At 37.5% G+C, this 19,231-nt stretch overlaps 1 protein-coding gene across 1 annotated transcript in view; it reads right to left on the bottom strand.

The window, feature by feature from the left end:
- HNMT (histamine N-methyltransferase) overlaps positions 1 to 18,273 on the bottom strand; it is a 36,446-nt gene extending 18,173 nt beyond the window's left edge. The window contains exons 1-2 of the mRNA XM_082465193.1: positions 17,433 to 18,273; positions 10,403 to 10,455 (exon numbers count right to left, since the gene is read on the bottom strand). Of these exons, the coding sequence (XP_082321319.1) occupies positions 10,403 to 10,455; positions 17,433 to 17,569 (190 nt within the window). The 5' untranslated portion in view covers positions 17,570 to 18,273. The remainder of the gene's footprint in view (positions 1 to 10,402; positions 10,456 to 17,432) is intronic.
- Positions 18,274 to 19,231: the final 958 nt, after the last annotated feature.

Genomic DNA, 19,231 nt, shown 5'->3' with positions numbered 1-19,231 from the left:
TGTTCCAGTATCAGACATTAAGTGCCCTGTAAAGGCTTTTAAAGAGCACCCAAGCCAAACTAATATGCCAAAAGAATGGGGGAAAGTAAACTAGAAATGAATCAGTCAAATAATTCAGAAATTCTCTACAGATTCGGGGGTAAACAAAAGAAACGTGGAAGCCAGCAGTCTGCTGCTTTTATTGTGCATCGCAGAGCCTTCTGGAAATCTTAACTTTCAGGTCCAGAAAACAACATTTAAGAGGAATAAGGCAGTACTTATTCATTTTATAGTCAGTCTCCTTTCATATATGATCTCTCCTTAGGCATTGCTTGATCATAATTCTGGCAGTTGTAGACTACTTACTGATGACATCCGAAGCCTTTAGGCCAGCAGTTGTTTGAGTTAACTAAAGCCTTATTATTACATGTTTCCCCCTAAAGCTTTGGAACAAAATCTGCAAAGTTTCCTGTGACAAATGGAAAAATTATAGGGATTAAGCAAACTCTTTCCAATATACCATCCTTCTTTTTTTTTTTTTTCTTTTCTTTCCTTCCCTCCCGCACCCCCTTTTGTGACTAGGAAACCAAATTAATGATTTTGGAGTCTGGGCATTTTATGATGATGTAACTGATTTTCTCAGTTGATCAACATGTGGAGCTTGAGCAAAGTTAGGAAAATCCAAACATGTGTCAGTATGAATCAAAAATTATTTTCTATTAGGCTGGGTTGTGGGTTGTTTTTTTGTGTTTTTTTTCTATTAGGCTGGGTTGTGGGTGTTTTTTTTTTTTTTTTCTGTTCTGTTCACTCCTGTGTTATTTTCTATCCTGACTTTTTGATTTGGGAAGTTAAATGAAAACTAAATTTTTAAAATCTCCTTCCTTGCAAATCTCTTTCCTTTGTACTACTCCGTCCCTCAAATCAGCTACAACTATAGAATGACTTCCCATGTCTCCTTTCTGACCTAAGTTGAGTGTTTTACTTAATTTCACAGTCAGATATTTTTGTGGTTATAATATCTTGCTTTCATATGGGCCATATTTTAAATGCATCATACCTATATTTGAAGAGCGACATATAATTGAAACCTCTGACAGTGGAACTTAAAAAGTTCAAAAACAGGGAAAAGGTGGGGATATTCTCTTCCAGACAACTTTTCTCCACTGCCTGAACTTCAAGGATATATTTCATGAGATAGCAGAGGAATGTTGCCTTTTTGCTTAAAACCCGAGGTCATTTGATTAAAAAGGAAAAAAAAATATATGAAAAGGAAAAGTTAGAGGCTATAGAGAAAACTGAACTCAAATTTTGTATTCACTAGAAATATCTTATGCAAATTTGTTAATATCTCTGCCCTTTAAATTGCATATCTGTAAATTAGGGATAATATGGTCTACTCTTCAGGGTCACGCTGAATGTTAAAGGCATTATATGGAGATAATTTACCACTGTTCATGATATACAGTAATAATTACATAAATTGAAGTTATTATACATTAAGTCAACAAATATTTTTAAGCACCTACTAAATGCTAGGTTCTAATCATTGGAGATACAGCAATGAATAAAATAGACAAAAACATCCAACCGTTATGGATGATGATAAGTCCCATGGAGAAAAACCAAGGCAAAAAATAGCTAGGGGAAGCCATGAGGGGAAGCTCTGTGATTTTCACTTGGGTTGTCATGTAAGCCTCCAGGAAAAGGTGACATTTAAGAGAAGGCTGAAGGAGACTGGGAAAGAAGGAAATGAAGATTTGCCTTTCTAAATGGGCAGCTCCATAATAAAATGACACTGTGAAAGAGCACTCATCATGTATTTGTGATGGCTTGTCTTTCTGACTGAGCTACATTCAATGAAACACAAAGCCCAGCTTGAGAACCCTGGGGCTGCCCCAAATAAGAACATCCTCCAGGCCAAGAAAATGGAGGATTAAAGACTGGTCAAGTTATCTCCAGCCATTTGATTTCCGTCTATTCTTGCTTCATTTCTAATATCAAAATATATGTGAATTCTTCAGATTATCAGCAGGAAAAATTTTATTCTATTACAGTTGCATTAAGATTACGATCTTCCTTTTTCCCTCTACTAGAATATCAGGCACAAAAAAATTGTTTCTAGGGAGAAAAATTGCCCAGATAACTCTCTGCTTAGTGATGAAAAATAATTTCAGCTATGGGTTTGCAACCAGAACAAGAACAATCTGATTCTGAGCTGTAGTGTAAAAGATAAAAGATTCTTGACGAGATCCCTTCTCTTTCCTTTCTCTCTCAATCAATCTCTCTCTCTCTCTCTCTCTCTCTCTCTTCCCCCCTGGGAGCCTCAGTATGGAGGCAGTTCTGTCAGTATGGAAAGACAAGAGTAGAATATTAAAATAGCTGGAGAGTCGCAGGAAGGGGATTATAAATATGAATTCTGAGCCAAAAGGGCATTGCCATTTACTCTCGTGTGTCTCCTGGCTGTTGGCCCAGGAACAATACTGCCTGATTGCTATGCAACTTCAGCAGAAAAGCCATGCTACCAAAATGTTCTATGAAACACAAACATAGAGAAAATGTCCCAAAGGGTGCTGAACACTGAAGTGTAGAGATATTTGATAAACAACTCAAAAAAGACTGCGTTTTGCCTTACCTTTCAATTTATACATTTTAAACATAAAGATATTTGCTACTTCAGCACATACATAGAGAGGTAAATTCTATACCTACCATATTATGATGTTTATAAGTCATATTGAATTACCCTTAATAAAGTACCAACTTTCTTCTACCTTCTTCATGCCCAAAGACAGGATTTATAAGATGAAGCTACTTGAGCTGGCAGAGGTAGTCCAAGATAATCATGTAGTTGGTGTGATTTCATCAATATCAGCGTGCATGCGTGTTCTTACGCACTCTTAACCTTCACAATCTCTCATCTGACCCTAACACCATTGGCCCGCCACATTAACAGTGGTTAAAACACAAATGTTGCCGAGGAAAATTATCAGCCCTAGTGTGAGCAGAGTCTGAGAGCCTGTTGCCCTTGTAGAAAAAAAAGCAAGAAATAATCAACAGAAAACATCAAGGACCTGAAGGACCAGAGAGCCGACAACCACCATCCTCTTGATCCACATCACCCTCACTCTCATCACCATGGCCACCATGTCCTCGCAGCAGCCATGGGAGAACAGATGGACTCTGAAGAAAAGCTCTGCTAAGCTACAACGCAAGCGAGATTGTTCTTAAAGTATTCATATGGGTGCAATACTATTACTGGTGAGTCAGAAATAGCCAAAGGAAAATTGTCATGAAAACGTGTGTCAGAACAGTGCTTTGGGCGTCAGCCAAACAGCTGAAGGAACTGTCAGAAGTCAGTGAGTCTATTCTTTACCATCATCTCTCATCAACTATAAAATTATAATTTAAATTGGGTTTATTTTTCCTGTCCCTGGCTGTAAAATTAATACTATAGAAAACTCAAGACATAGAAGTGTAAAGTAAAAATAAAATAAATATCTCACTACTGGAGAAAGCAAAGGTATAATGTTTTGGTTTATTTTCTCCTAAGTTGTTTTTTTCCCCTTTGAGCAAATAATTTTCTTTAGTTTACCCAGGAGAGATTATTATGTATATGAATTATTTTGACTTTCCCACTTGAGAGTTAAACCATGAGTATATCAAAATTTATTTGAAAGTGCTATTCGTATTCTCAAAAACGGATATGTGGAATAATCAATTTCATTATTAACCTTTTATATATAATATAAATAAAAGTATATATCTAAAAAAATATATAAATGTGTGCATTTATATGTGGAAATATATATGAATATGTATTTATACATAGAAATACATTTTTATATATAGTTTTATATGTATAGTTATACTTAGCTTTAAGTTTTTTTGCTATTCTGAGGCATCTGACAATGAACCGTGAATTTTTGGGCAAAAATCTTTTTGCAGATTAATTCCAAGAACCAGAATTAATGATTAGAATGAGATCCTTGATCTCTGGTGATATAAAACAAAACAAGACAAACAAAAAAACAGGTGTCAGACACTAGCTGCTGAGAAAGGATGCAGGCTAAAGAACTAAAGAACATTCTTAGAGGCCTTCTGAGCAGGCAAGACCAGTCCAATTGTTGGGACCCTTGGAGGTGGGGGGCTGAGGTACAGGGTGGGTGGGGAGGATATACAGAATCTATGAGGAGAGGCTGAAGCAGCAGCAGGGGCTGTGTTGGGACATCAGGAATTGGCTATTTACCAAGTATGTCAGTATTTTAACAACCAGCATCACAAGGGCCTTGTGCGATAGATGAATATCAGAACTGTCCTTGATATATAATGCCACGCTACTTTCAGGAAAACTTCGTTTCATTTCAAACTCTTACCTTTTGTACACGAACGCTTTCATGTCACTGTAACCTCATCACTATTGCATATTTGCTTTTTAAATCTTCTCAAATTGTTCTCAGTAAAAATTTGAACTTTTCTTCAAATAGTTTTCTTATATTTTGTACTGAATATATTAGTAGCTCAGCCATCCAGTATTTTTTTACCATTTCTATCAGTTTGTTATTGTTAATAGAGACAAAGCCTCAGAAGACCCTGGGCATTGACCCCAATCTCTAGGACCCCCAATCCCCTTGTGGCATATATGATTAGGTTCACCATGTATAAAATGAAGATGACAGCAGACACGCTACACCAGGGTTACGTGACTGTGTGTATTAAATCGCAAAGTTGTATTCAATAGCGTATGTCAAGTAGAAGCATATTCACCGACTAAGAGACTGTGTCCCAAACTGGCACAAGAACTGGGAAGATACAAACTTGTCCTTCAGCAAAATTACACATAACCACATGCCACAGACTTTCTAGTACATTGTAAAATAATCAAAACTGTAAATGAAAAACACTCAGATGTTGACCAAAAAAGAAATGTGGATCTACCATATTGCTTTCTTCCTATTTTACCTTTATCGGGCCATTACTGCATTCTTATTAATTTTAAGGCTATACAACTGAGTTTATTTGCTTTTCTAAGTATACAGTCATTTAATCTGCAGATAATGATAGCTTTGTCTTCACTCTGCTCTTTATCCCCATTTTCCTGTTTCAGGCCTTATTGAATTAGCCAAAACAATCTTGTTTATTTTGGTTTTAATGACAGTGGCTCCAGTATTGTAGCATTATGTTCACGTCTCTCCATTCTGTACTGTATCTGTCTTTAACAGTACTTTCATGTTCACTGAAAGTTTTAAATACAATACAACGAGGTAAACTATTTTGGTAAATTTATATATGGAGACTAGTGTTTTTCAAAATAACATAGTTATGAATGCCTTTAACAATACTTTATATCTGAGGCCCCAAATTATCTGAAGTAGACAGTCCTAAATCCTACAGGTTAATAATTGGCTAGGGTCCATATCCTTCCGGTTATGGAGTAAGTGCTAGCATGCTGCACATAAGTTGAACAGTTCTTACTCATGTCAAGTTATAAAGCAATTAGGATCCAGACAAAAATCGTCTGCATGTCTACAAGTCCTGTTTAAACTCTACTTCTTCAATGTAACCAAACGTGGTGTTAGCCACACCACTCTGAAGAAATGCCTACCTCTTTCTAGAAGGTTACTCATAAGATCATAGATTATCTGGACTGAAAGCACCTTTAATGGCCCAAGCACCCAAGAAATCAGTGCCTGGGTCCTTTCCATAGCATATGTGCAAAGTGTTTTTCCAGCCTAAGCTAGTACTCCTAGAGTGACTGCTCTTTATATCCCAAGATGTGTGCTTTCATTTCTGAACAGGTTTGATCATCAGTAAATGCTAATACCGAACAAAGAAATCTCTCTCTTTTAACCACTGGCCCTTTAGGGGCAAATATTCTGTGGTTTGCTCAATAGGAAGTATCTGCAGATGGCAATAAGCACATTCAGATTCTTTTTTTCTAGGCAAAAAAAATCCCCCAATTCCCTGTATTTCCCCAGTCATTCCTTAGTTGCTGATACAGACTCTTGGCTTACTCTAGACCATTGGAAACATTAACCTTTGCTTCCTACCAGCTCCTGCTTCTCAACTGGATACACTGGCTCTTCCAGTTCTTGCCTTAATTACATGTTTCTACTTCTATCCACCTAGTTTAAACTTCAGGGTCACCTTAACATGTCATTTATGAAAGGAAACGAGATTCATAATCTGATAAAATTAGATTTTCAAATAGCTGGTCATTACTAAATACTGAATCTCTCTTTTGCCAGGTCGATAATTAACTTTTCTATCTGTTTAGTACAGTTTGTTGGACTGGACTACAATCAAGAGACCTGGGTTTTATTCTGCCTGATGGTTCTCAGGCTTTTTGTTTGTAGAATGAGGGTATTGATGGTCTCTAAAATTCTCTTCTATTTTTTAATCTCTGGAGTAATGTTGGTGTCTATATGTTACAGAATAAGAAAACAACCTAACTCAACATATGTCAGCATAATTATTTTCCAAAAAATGTTATAAAAGGGTTTATACCACCTGTGTTTCATATGTGAATTGCTTCAGTGGATTAAAAATTTATCTATAAATATATACACTATTATATAAGTTATGATGCCTGAGTTGGTACATAATAGGTTAATAAAATGAAAGTAGAGAGCTGGATAAAGTGAGATTATTTGAGTCCTGTCTAAACCTTATAAAATTTTCTGGCATTTGAACATAAGAACTGAACAACGCAGCAGATAAAATGATTCTCCTTGAAGCAAAGCCCAGAGCAAGGAGAAAACATTGCCCATTACTGCCTTCTGGAACCTTTTTCCATGTATAAATGTGCACTGTAAATTAACAGCATTCTCCCTTACCAAAAAGAGTATGGGTTTCTTTTTCTTCATGTACCATCAAACATAAAGACAACACTCATTAAAAGTTGAATAATGAAGAAGCTCCATTGGGTGGTTTAATTTTAGGAAGCATCAGTGTTGAAGATGGACCAAAAAAGCATGTTCTCTGAGACTTAGAATACAATGCAGTTGCTCTCAATAGCTAAAAACAATTGGGAATTCCCCAGCGGTCCAGTGCTTTTACTGCCGAGGGCCTGGGTTCCATCCCTGGTCAGGGAACTAAGATCCCGCAAGCCGCACAGCCAAAAAAAAAAAAAAAAAAATTGTTGAAATAAGCATGATATGAATACCCTGAGACCTCGAATAAAGCATTCCCGTTGCTCACTTTGTTTCATGAAAGCATACAAACTTATGCACATACACATACAGCTTTACACTTCTCTATTTGGCCTTTGTAAAAACTATATGGTCTATATTTCTGTACATGATTTGTTTTTCTCCTGATTTCCTCTCTTTCTTTTGTGGATACACATAATATTTATTTCAAACATTCTCCTAACATTAAATATATAATCTATGAATAACAATGCTGCTTATCAATTGTATTTCACTGATGTAGTAGATCACTTACAGAAGACATGGAAAAGTTTTCCATCAATTTCCTTTCTTTTGAACTGCTCAGAGCCCTAATAATTGCTTGGCTTCTGAACTGAATTGCCAAACACCTTTTTCTAAAACCTTACATTCTCTCTTAAATTATGAAATCCCTCTCCACCCAAATACCAACCTCTATAGAAGAGACAGAAGACAGATAGCGTACATAGCAGCCCCTGCTCATGCTTCTGAGAAGAAAATCAAACAGGCCCCCAAAGAATATGAACATTAAGTGACATAAATGCAGCAATTTGATTTAGGGAAGTTTTCAGTTTGTTTGCTTTTGGTGTGTTTTTTCATCATGATGGTGAGAATGGTATCACCATTACAAATACAAAGATAGTATTTGCACCAAAGATATGCAGAATAGGATCTGTAGGTATATGGACATCCAAAAGAAAACATCTAGGAAGTGAAACCAGAGAGGCCCATAAGCTAAGACCAGAGTAGAACCCTGTAAGATGCATTATGGGAGCCGAGCACAAGGTGTCAGACGGGGCCAATGGCCTCATTTGCCAGGGACTGGAGTTCAAACACTGATTTGGAAGGATACCTAAGCCACAGGATAATGCAAAAGTCTCAGGCACGCTGTAGATTGTGAAACATTTGGCGAACCCATTTCTCTAAGGCAAGTACAGGAAATTCCTCACTATATAATAATATATTTTTCTTCTGTGCACGCAGTCCTTGCAGTTAGGCAATGACAGATTATTAGATAAGCATCTCCCAGTTGGTATATAAGCACTCAGACTAACTGAGTGAGGTGTCCTTTCCCCCAAAACACTACTCTTTCATGCCAAGGACCTCTAGACCTAGGGGTTTTAAGTGCCTTGCTTTTGATTTCATGTAACTTACTTGAGCAGTGAAGACTAAGTATTTACAGCTTGAATTTCTCTTGTAATTCTTATGTTTCTGATCAGTTTCTTATGAAGAATGAGCTTAAAGGGCACCCATATTCTCCCCAAGGCAGAGCTTGTTATTAATACAATGTTAGGGCTCAGTCAGAAGAACACCAATTGCTGCTCCCTGTGTTTGGAAAAGTTCTCTATATTAGCCCCTCTGTGCACCTTTATGTAAGGAATTACTGTGTGGGGCAAATGGTCCTTTCTCTAGATAGCTTATAAGCATCTTGATAAATTTACATTAGAAATTCAATTAACTTTATATTAAAAGGTCAATTAACTTGGCCACGGTAGAGATTGTTTTTAATTACTTTTCCTTGTAGGGCTTCTTTTCTTGTCCAAGCACAAGTGACGCTATCAAATGATAGTCTCATTGCCTGTGGTTGCCTGAAATTCATTTGCAAAACACACTGGAAATGACTGTCTTGGTGAAATGAATTAATAGGACACTCTTTGGGCAATTCATCACTCTTATAAACCTTAGGACATAAAATATCACAAGCAATAATAGAGTATTTTAGCTTAAACACACTGTATTAGATCATTCATGACAGTATCTTTCATTACCTGTCCTTGATGGTTTCTGTTTTCTTGGTGAAAGATAATAATGTAAAATTATTTTAAGAGTCAGTCCTTATTACATTATATTACAGTGTATTTTATGAAAAATGAGCAAATGATGACATGAAAAACTAGCTATCCTATTCCATTAGAGGGTTCTTGGTTATCTTTGTGTTAAGATGGGCACAATTCAACTCATTCATGTAGGATTAGAACACTTACACTTAGAAGACAGAAGAGATTACCATTTGGCACTATGTGACAAGTGGTAATGTAGTGTCCACTTGTTACCAAGTTGTAACCTATACTAACCATCACTCCGTGGTTACTTCAAATGAAAACAATAATAAGGATATAAACATATGAATAATGTGTTTAAATATTATATATGACTATATATTATTATATATGGATATATTATATAATATAAATATATGACTATATTATATTATTATAGTATTAACATATCATATATATTATATAGTATATATAATATATATATATATTATTATGTTAACTCGGACCTCCAGATGACTAGCAACTTAAAAGTAAAGCAAACACTACTCAGGAGTTTGATATGAGGCAAAGTCTGGAGATGAATTTTCTTGTTTTATTTTTGCAGAAAGGACCTACCTCCACCTTATAGAAGCACTTTATAAACTAATCTATATAAATCTCACTACAACCCTATGAGACATAATTCATTGCTCCCATTTTACTGATGAGCAAACTGAAGCTTATGTTTCAGCCAAGTTCACACAGTTCATTAGTGGCAGAGTCAGAAACTACACCCACATTAACCTGTCTTTCCAGACTTCCCATTTCCCCTAGGATAAAAGCACTGGCTCTAAGTAATGAGAACATGAACCGCTTACAAAAGGGAGTTGGGGAGTGTGCTGAATTCTTAGAGGGCAGCTTTAGAACTGAGCCAGAGGAAGGGAATGGTTTAGACCAGTGCAACTCAAAAAGAGTGGGGTTACAAGAGTGTAAATTAACTATGTCATTAAGCATATTTTTCCCCATAGCAATGCTTTCTCAATGAAAGGAGCTGTGCATTGATTTACATTCCAGTGCACACTTATCTTCTCATGCACCAGCAATAGTTTGTGAACCATTAACCAGTCTATGGACCTTGCTTTAAGTGGCACAAGCTTAAGGAATGTCTTATGAAATTTCCCTTTTCTGTGAACAGTTAAATCATTTTGAATCAAAGTTATCCTTAAAGTTATCCTATATTTTTTCCATTTATATTAAAAAAAAATAAGAAAGCCACACGTATCCGTATCACAGATAATAATGAAGGCCGATGTCCTAAACCCTATAAATCTATGTGGACATTAATCTTAGTTGAAGTGGTATGTCTCTTACTAGTTTTAGTAAACTAAACTCTGCCAAAAGCAAAGGAAAATGGCTTTCCTAAAGAATGAACAATATTGCTGTCAGACAACATGATGTTTGGAGTGAAATACAAATTTTAAAATGTGTTATTCATACCTGCACCTCCACCAATGCTTAGAATCTTAATTTCAGATTTTGTGTCTCCAATCCTGAAAAAAAAAAAAAATTATGTAGTTTAAGAAAAATGTGCCAGGTGGTTTGTAAAATCTGATTATCAAGTCTAGTTGAAGAGAACAGACTAAAATTACAGTGAACAAAAACTAGGCCAACAAGAAAGGCCTTGATCGTTTCAGTGGTTATATTGCTGTCTTCAGAAATCTTTAGAAGTAAAGGTTCCATTTATTACCAATCTTGAACTGGGAGACTTTTAGAAACATCACTATAAACATCTCAGAGGTAGGAAATAGCATTTGTTTGAAGATTGTTTGGAGAACAAAAACAGAAAATGTGGGCCTTTGAGTCTGGTAATATAATAAACCATTCATTGTAGATGGGAGAAAAGCTAAGGTGATTCATACTATCTCTGATATTTGCCTTCTTTCCTTCTTCTTGCTAACTTCCTTTCAATAAACAAATGTTTATTAAACATTTATTATGTGCCTATCCTAAGCACTGATACATAAAAATGAAAAGACCACTTTGCTCTCAAGTTGAAATGTGAGACAATAAAGCCCAGTATTATGGCTCTATACAGAAATAGAGTGGAATTGATGGGCTGGGATGCAACAGTAGGATTTTCTTTAAACTGATGTAAAAAAAAAAATAAGGGGTCAGAAAAAGGACGAGGTGCACGATGACTGCCATGTTGTGAATTTGGATGACTGGGTGAAGCGTGGTATCGAAAAGGAAGCTGGACAATGTGATTTTATGGCAAGTTTATGTTTTGTCAGTTTTTTGTTTTTTGTTTTTTTTGGTTTTTGATAAATCTGAATTCAACAGACATTTGGATATGCAAGATTGAAGCTGGGTAGGAGAGAGATCAGGATTGATGATGTGTTCTGGAGAATTATCATATAGTAATGGTCGAAACTAGGAGAATAGATTCTATCACCCAAGAGTATTGCAAAGAGAAGAGCAGTGGGATTATGACACGATACCAACTTTGAAAAGTCATGGGATAATGGGGAACACACAAAGAAGACAGAGAGGAAAGCAGTAAAGCTCAGAGAGATGCTAAGACAATTAGAGAAGGAAAAGGCCATTGTACGTGTCTGACTGTATTACTAAAACATAAAAAAAGGACAACTCTCCATTGAATTTGGCAATATGAATATCTTTGATAATAGCAGCTTTAAAAGGTGGTTGAGGGCAGGAGTCAGATGGCAGTGGGATTAAAAGTGAACTCAATAAAGAAGAAGAAGATCTAGAGATTTTTGAAAAAGGATGAAAGAGTGAGAACGAAAAAGGGAGACTGCTAGAGAGGAAACATGAACTGAAAGAATGGTGCTTGTTTGTTTGTGCTTCAGGATGGTAAACAAGCCTACTTTTTGGCTAAAGTGAGGAGCCTGCCCAGAGTAATAGGAAGAAGACAGATTGAAGCAGAGTTCTTAAGGACACTGGGAAACACAGAGTCAAGGACACCTATGAATGAGTTGCCTTCCTCAGTTCTAATTATCTTCCAATTCATAATCATGAGTCCTAATACACCCATCCTTGTCTGTGCTCTTGGTTAATTCTCTTTTTTTTTTTTTTTTTTAAAGATTTAGCTTTTTTTTTTGGTTTTTATTTTATTTATGGCTGTGTTGGGTCTTCGTTTCTGTGCGAGAGCTTTCTCTAGTTGCGGCAAGCGGGGGCCACTCTTCATCACGGTGCGCGGGCCTCTCACTATCGCGGCCTCTCTTGTTGTGGGGCACAGGCTCCAGTCGCGCAGGCTCAGTAGTTGTGGCTCACGGGCCCAGTTGCTCCGTGGCATGTGGGATCTTCCCAGACCAGGGCTCGAACCCATGTCCCCTGCACTGGCAGGCAGACTCTCAACCACTGCGCCACCAGGGAAGCCCTTGGTTAATTCTTAAAAATGCTTCTATCATTAGCTAGCATAGTGAGGTTACGGAGCAGAGCACCTAGGTTGAAATCCTAGCTTACTAATATGTAACCTTGAGCAAGTTATTTAACTTCTCTGTGCCTTTATTATTGATTCTAAGAAATAGGATAATAATACCACCTACCTTATAGGGTTGTAATTATAGTATCTGCCTTATGGAGGAGTTGTGAGGATTAAATGATATAACTGATGTGAATCTTTTAGAAATGTGTCGCACGTGACAAGCACTCAACTTATTATTATTATTCCAGGCACAGCTAAGTGACTTATATGACTTAACTCTTTTTAAAAAAAAATTTTTTATTGAAGTATAGTTGATTTACAATGTTGTGTTAATTACTGCTGTACAGCAAAGTGACTCAATTATACATATATATACATTTTTTTAATATTCTTTTCCATTATGGTTTATCATAGGATATTGAATATAGTTCTCTGTGCTATACAGTAGGACCTTGTTGTTTATTCACTCTGTATATAAAAGCTCACATCTGGGACTTCCCTGGTGGCGCATTGGTTGAGGGTCCGCCTGCCGATGCAGAGGACACAGGTTCAATCCCTGGTCCGGGAGGATCCCACGTGCCGTGGAGCGGCTGGGCCTGTGCGCCACAACTACTGAGCCTGCGCTCTAGAGCCCACGAGCCACAAGTACTGAGCCCGCGTGCCACAACTGCTGAGGCTGCATGCCTAGAGCCTGTGCTCCACAGTGGGAGAGGCCACCGCGATAAGAAGCCTGTGCACCGCAATGAAGGGTAGCCCCTGCTCGCCTCAACTAGAGAAAGCCCGCACGCAGCAACGAAGACCCACGGCAGCCAAAAATAAATAAATAGATAAATAAGTAAATTTATTAAAAAAAAAAAGCTCACATCTGCTAACCCCAACCTCCCACTCCATCCCTCCCCCAACCCCCTCCTCCTTGGCAACCACCAGTCTGTTCTCTGTGTCCGTGATTCTGTTTCTGTTTCCTAGGTAGGTTCATTTGTGTCACATTGTAGATTCCACATATAAGTGATATCATATGGCATTTGTCTTTCTCTTTCTGATTTATTTCACTTAGTTTTTTTGGCTGCACTGGGTCTCCGTTGCTGTGTGCAGGTTTTCTCTAATTACTCTTTGTTGCAGTGCACAGCTTCTCACTGCAGTGGCTTCTCTTGTTGCTGAGCATGGGCTCTAGGAGCACAGACTTCAGTAGCTGCAGCACATGGGCTCAGTAGTTGCGGCACGTGGGCCCTAGAGTGTGCAGGCTTCAGCAGTTGTGGCTTGCGGGCTCTAGAGCACAGGCTCAGTAGTTGTGGTGCACAGGCATAGTTGTTCCACGGCATGTGGGATCTTCTGGACCAGGGATCAAACCCATGTCCCCTGCATTGGCAGGCAGATTCTTAACCACTGCGCCACCAGGGAAGTCCCACAAATGGCATGGCTAAGTAGTATTCCATTGTGTATATGTACTACATCTTCTTTATCCATTCATTTGTTGATGGACATTTAGGTTGTTTCTGTGTCTTGGCTATTGTGAATAGTGCTGCTATGAACATAGGGATGCATGTATATTTTTGAATTATAGTTTTGCCTGAATATATGCCCAGGAGTGGGATTGCTGGATCATATGGTAGTTCTATTTTTAGTGTTCTGAGGAACCTCCATACTGTTTTCCATAGTGGCTGCACCTACTTACATTCCCACCAACAGTGTAGGAAGATTCCCTTTTCTCCACACCTTCTCCAGCATTTGTTATTTGCAGACTTTTTAATGATGGTCATTCTGACCAGCGTGAGGTGGTACCTCATTGTAGTTTTGATTTGCATTTCTCTAAGAATTAGCAATGTTGGGCATCTTTTTATGTGCCTGTTGGTCATCTGTAGTGAATTAACTCTTTGAATTCTTACAACTCCTCTATGAGTTAGATACTATTATCATCCCATTTCATATATTATGATGATAACTAAGAATTATTGAAAACTTGCTATTTTCTGGGCAAGGATCTAAATGCATTATATGTGACAACAACAAACTTTACTATTTACAGCTGTATGCTATAACCATCCTCACCCTGCTTACCACCTCCAGATAGAGGATTGAATAATTCCTCTGTGAAAAAATAATCCATTTCACTAAATAAACTTATCTATATTGGCATCTGAGAATCTCCCATCAAGTGCAAAATCTACATCGAATTACTACAGTGAGCCAACTGCTCAACAGACTGTTCCTGTACATACACAAAGAGGACCTGAACTAATTTTTAGTGCCTTATTATTTGATTGGATGGACAACCAAGACTCATCAGTAGTTGGGGAGCTCCCCTAACATGAGAGAGACCAAAAGAAACAGAAGAGGAGAATTCAGAAGAAACATGCAGAGAGCAGAGGAAAATTTTATAATAGATAAAAGATGGTATTATATCTATGAAAGATAAACAGGATGCTATAAAAAAGGAACATTCTTTGAAATTAAAAATATAATAGCAAACAATAGAGGGCTGAAAGATAAAATTGTGAAAACTGGAAATATAAGAAAATTAGAGAATCAACTGAGAAAGTCTTCTGTTTGATGAATAGAAGTTCCAGAAAGAAAGAAAAAAAAAAAAACCAAAAGACAGAGGGCAGAAATGATTAAATAATACCAAAGCTTCCCTAAAGTGAAGGATCTGAATCTTAATTGAAATGGCCCAGGGACTACTCACAAAAATGGGTGAGAAAGACCCACACCATAACTCATCATCTTAAAATTTCAGAATACTAGATGTAAGAGAAGATCGTAAAAAACAAAAAACAACAAAAAGGTCACAAACCAAAGATGAAGAATTTGAATGGCATTAGATTTCTCAACAGTAACTACAAGACCATGGAAAAATATCTTTAAATTTCTGTTATAAAATCATTTTCATCGTAGAGCTTTATACCCAAACTATCTAACTATCTTAACAAAGATGAGCAAGGAGTGAAAGCATTTTTAAACACACAAAGTCTCAAAAAATTTACCTCCCATGCACTCTTTCTTAGAAAGTTCTTAAAGGATTAGCAGGGAAGGAAAAAAAAAAAAAAAAAAAGACTAAAGAAACCAAGAAAAAAACAGCATGAGATCCAGAAGCCGGGAATTCAGTACTGGAAAGAGAAGGGAATTTCTAGAAGATGAAATAAATTCCTCATCAATACTTGTATAGCAGGCCAAAAGCAAATCAGCCCAGACTGGAAAAAAAGAACAGAGAACTCCAGAAAAGATGTTCCCATGAGGAAAAATCAGCAGGTTACTTGATCTGTTGGAATATATTGAGAGAAGATTAATACTTGTGCTTGGGGTATAAGTAGTGATAGGTACATAGGAAGCTAAGAAAATAAACTAAAATCAAGACAATAGTTAACTCTAGGAAAAACAAAAGCCTGTACATGAAAGGAAATATAATGATAGTAGTAATGATAGTATAAATGCATTGTTCAATTATGAAAAATATTTACACAGGCAAAATGATATGATATAAACAAATTAACCAAAATTCAGACATATATATGTATATATTTATATATATATATACATACACGTATATATTATATATACCCACTATATATATATATGTTGTATTGACATAATGGGGAGAGGGATGTGCATGTTTATTTAGCTACTTTAATACATCAAAATTAAGAAAGAGAATAACATGTTGTTTAGAATTAGGAAAGAAAATTCCATAAGCAACAACTAAATGATTTCAGAGTGTTGAAAGTGGTTGTCTCTGGAGAGCCCAAATCAGGAATGGAAGTGGGTAAGGCAAGGAACCACTATTTTTGTTGTTACTCTAAGCACCCATAGTATGTCTTCAAACCAAACGGATGGCTGAAGTAAACCAAGGATCTGCATAAGCCACAGACATGAACCCAGATGCTTAGTATTGCGAAAGAACTCAGAAATTAACTCATTACCTTTAATTTTAGAAATGAACAAAAAGACTCAAAGAAGTAAACTATAATTAGTTCCTAGGTAAGAAATTGTATTTGCTGTCTGCTTTGACTTTTGCATTGTTATCCTATTACTTATTACTTATTAATATATGATACTTAATTTAAAAAAAAACATTTAAAAACTGAACCATGAAAAATAGAAGATAGAAAGGGAAATAAAATTCCATATACATCCAACAATGCCTTCTCTGGTCAGGTGGAGTTAACTATCCTGGTGAAAGAATTACAGGCCTACAATAGAAAAATCCAGCAAAAGATAAAAATATCAGTTTCCTTTGCTGATAGGAAACTTTCCTTTCCAGTTGCAAATTGGATCCCCAGCCATTTTTCCCAGTTTTCCATCATTATTTCCTGAAGCGCAGAGTAAGTTCCAGCAATCCACCCCCCAGATAGGTGATTTGATTATCATTGCCATGTGAAATCTGTTACTCTCATAATACTTATCAGCTCTGGCACAAATTGAACACATTAATCACCAAAAAAAAAAAAAAAAACGGAGTCTGCGAGAAGGATAGGCACTAGTGAGTTTCACTGATAATGGGAAAATGCTTTTTTAGGGCCACATTGCTAATATTAAGTTGAAAGTAAAAGACAGTTATTATTATTATTATTTTTTCTGGAGAGTGGTAACTATAATAATGGATAAGGAAAATGAATTTAAATGGGTATTAAGAGAATTGAGAGGCACCCACTCAATCCTCAGGGGTAAATAGTATTTGGTAATTATTTGATTCTAATGCAAAAATACTAGACTCCGTTGGGGGTTTTTTTTTTTTTTTTCGGAAGGTAAAATTTGGAGGAGGGCTGAAAAATCTGAGCTCAAAGATTGGGATCTTATCTTTTCCCAAAGGAACGTGGATTTGTGCCTTCCGATGGTTAACGCTTATCTCCGAGCAGCTGGAAATCCAGCACAAATCAGAGCCTTTGAACGTTTCAAGCGAGCGTCTAACTGAAACGCGGCAGGAGAAGGGGCCCAGGGCGGCGCGGAGGGTCGAGCGGGGCGGCTGTCAGTACCTCGTTCTTATCCCCGCGCCCAGCCTCCCGGGATGGCCTTGACCCATCTATCACTGCACAGAACGAGACCGAGGCTTGTCCCTGGGACAAAAACGGCCTTTTTTTTTTTTTTGGTTACCTTGCTATTATGCCCGGCAGCTTCTCGTCCATGAATTGCTGCATGCACTGATGCTCCGTGGAATTGTCGAGAAACCTCCGGAAAGATTCAACATATCTGCTGTGGTCAGAAACCAAGCTCTTCATGGAAGATGCCATGTTTGGTTTTCTGAGAAAGACAAGGAGGGAAGGGAGGTCTAACTTCCCTTTTCTCTTCCCAGTTCCTTCTTTCTCTTTCTCTCTTCACCCGCACCAGTTTATATCCAAAAAAAAAAAAAAAAAAAACAAACACAAAAAAGCCCTGCTTGGAATTTAACGTGCTGGAGAGGCTGGGTTTGCAAAGATCGTTACTAAGTGACTATTTGTACAGGACTTTGCCCCTGAGACTTTAACCCCGACACGGGCGTTTTGGAAGAAATGAAGTAGTAAAGCAAAACAGTAAATCCACTGCTGAAACTTGTTTTAAAACTCTTGAAGTTCAGAAAGTCCTAAAAACGGACGACATTCAAATCACTTCCTGTTTTGGCAGCAGGGGCCAGCCAGTAAGTTCCCAGTGGGAAAGTGGCTGCTTTCAGGGCCAAAGGCGGCAAAGGCAGGAATAAACAGGCCAGCTCCAAGGTTACAGACCGCTTCCAGAAATCGACAGCTGCTGAATCTTTGACAGAAGATTGTCATCTGCCTCCGGGCTTTCTGTTAGGAGAGTTTCATGCCTTTACATCCCTAAACACTTGAACTTTAAACTCTGCTGCGTTTCTTCATATGCTGATTGATTTGTTGTGATTCAGGAACAGAGCTATTAACTGAAAGGTCTGAGAAGCCTAGTTGGGAGGTGAAGATGGGGGAGAGGAGGAGGGGGCAGAGAAAGAAGTCTCAGGGAAGAATGCAGGACACTGGAATCCTTCAATCCATAGGAAGCCTTCCCTAAGTGCTTCTGAAAGTGGGATCCTAGAAATGTAGGATTGGATGAGCCTTTGGAGGCCCACTGGTGTCACCCATCCAAAGAGCCAAAGCGTCTGAGTATCCACATGCTGGGCCTTTTACCTGGGAAATGGTCTTTAAGAAATCCACCCCTTATCCAACATGGGATGTTAATAATAGTATCCAAATCATGAAGGAGTTAGGAGAATTAAATTCATATACCTCTCTTAGAAATGTGTCTGCCTAAACCATTCTCTTCCTCTGATTCAGGTCCAAAGCTGCCCTCTAAGCATTCAGCATACTCCTTAACCCTCTTTAATAAACATCTCATGGTCTCACTACTCTTAGAGCCAGTGCTTTCATCCTAGGAGGAAATGGAAACTCTGGAAAGGCAGATTACTGTGGATGTATTGATAGTTTCTGACTCTGCCACTAATAAACTGTGTGAACTTGGCTGAAACATAAGTTTCAGTTTGCTCATCAGTAAAATGGGAACAGTGAATTATATCTCATAGGTTGTAGTGAGAATTATATAAATAACATTTTTAAAGTGCTTAGCACATTATTAGTGCTTAATAACTGGCTCCTTCTGCAACAGTAAAACAACAAAAAAGCAGTGGTTTTATGTATGGACACTGAAAATTTAGTTTTATATTATTTTCACATGTCACAAAACATTACTCTTCTTTGGTTTTTTTTCAATCATTTAAAAATGTAAAAGTTATTCTTAGCTCATGGGCTGCACAAAATCAAGTGCTGGCCTGGATTTGGCCCAATGGCCGTGGTTGGTCGACCCCTAGGCCTCTATACATGTGCTACTTAACGCCCATCTCTATGCAAAGAGCCTCGCCTTCTTCATGCTGACTCTCACAAGCTTTTAATTCTTATATTACCATTTTCCAC

The sequence above is a fragment of the Balaenoptera physalus genome, assembly GCF_965194825.1.
Source record: "Balaenoptera physalus genome assembly, chromosome: 6".
Lineage (NCBI taxonomy): Eukaryota > Metazoa > Chordata > Mammalia > Artiodactyla > Balaenopteridae > Balaenoptera > Balaenoptera physalus.
The sequence above is the reverse complement of the archived record's forward strand: the minus strand, read 5'-3'. Positions and strand labels throughout refer to the sequence as shown.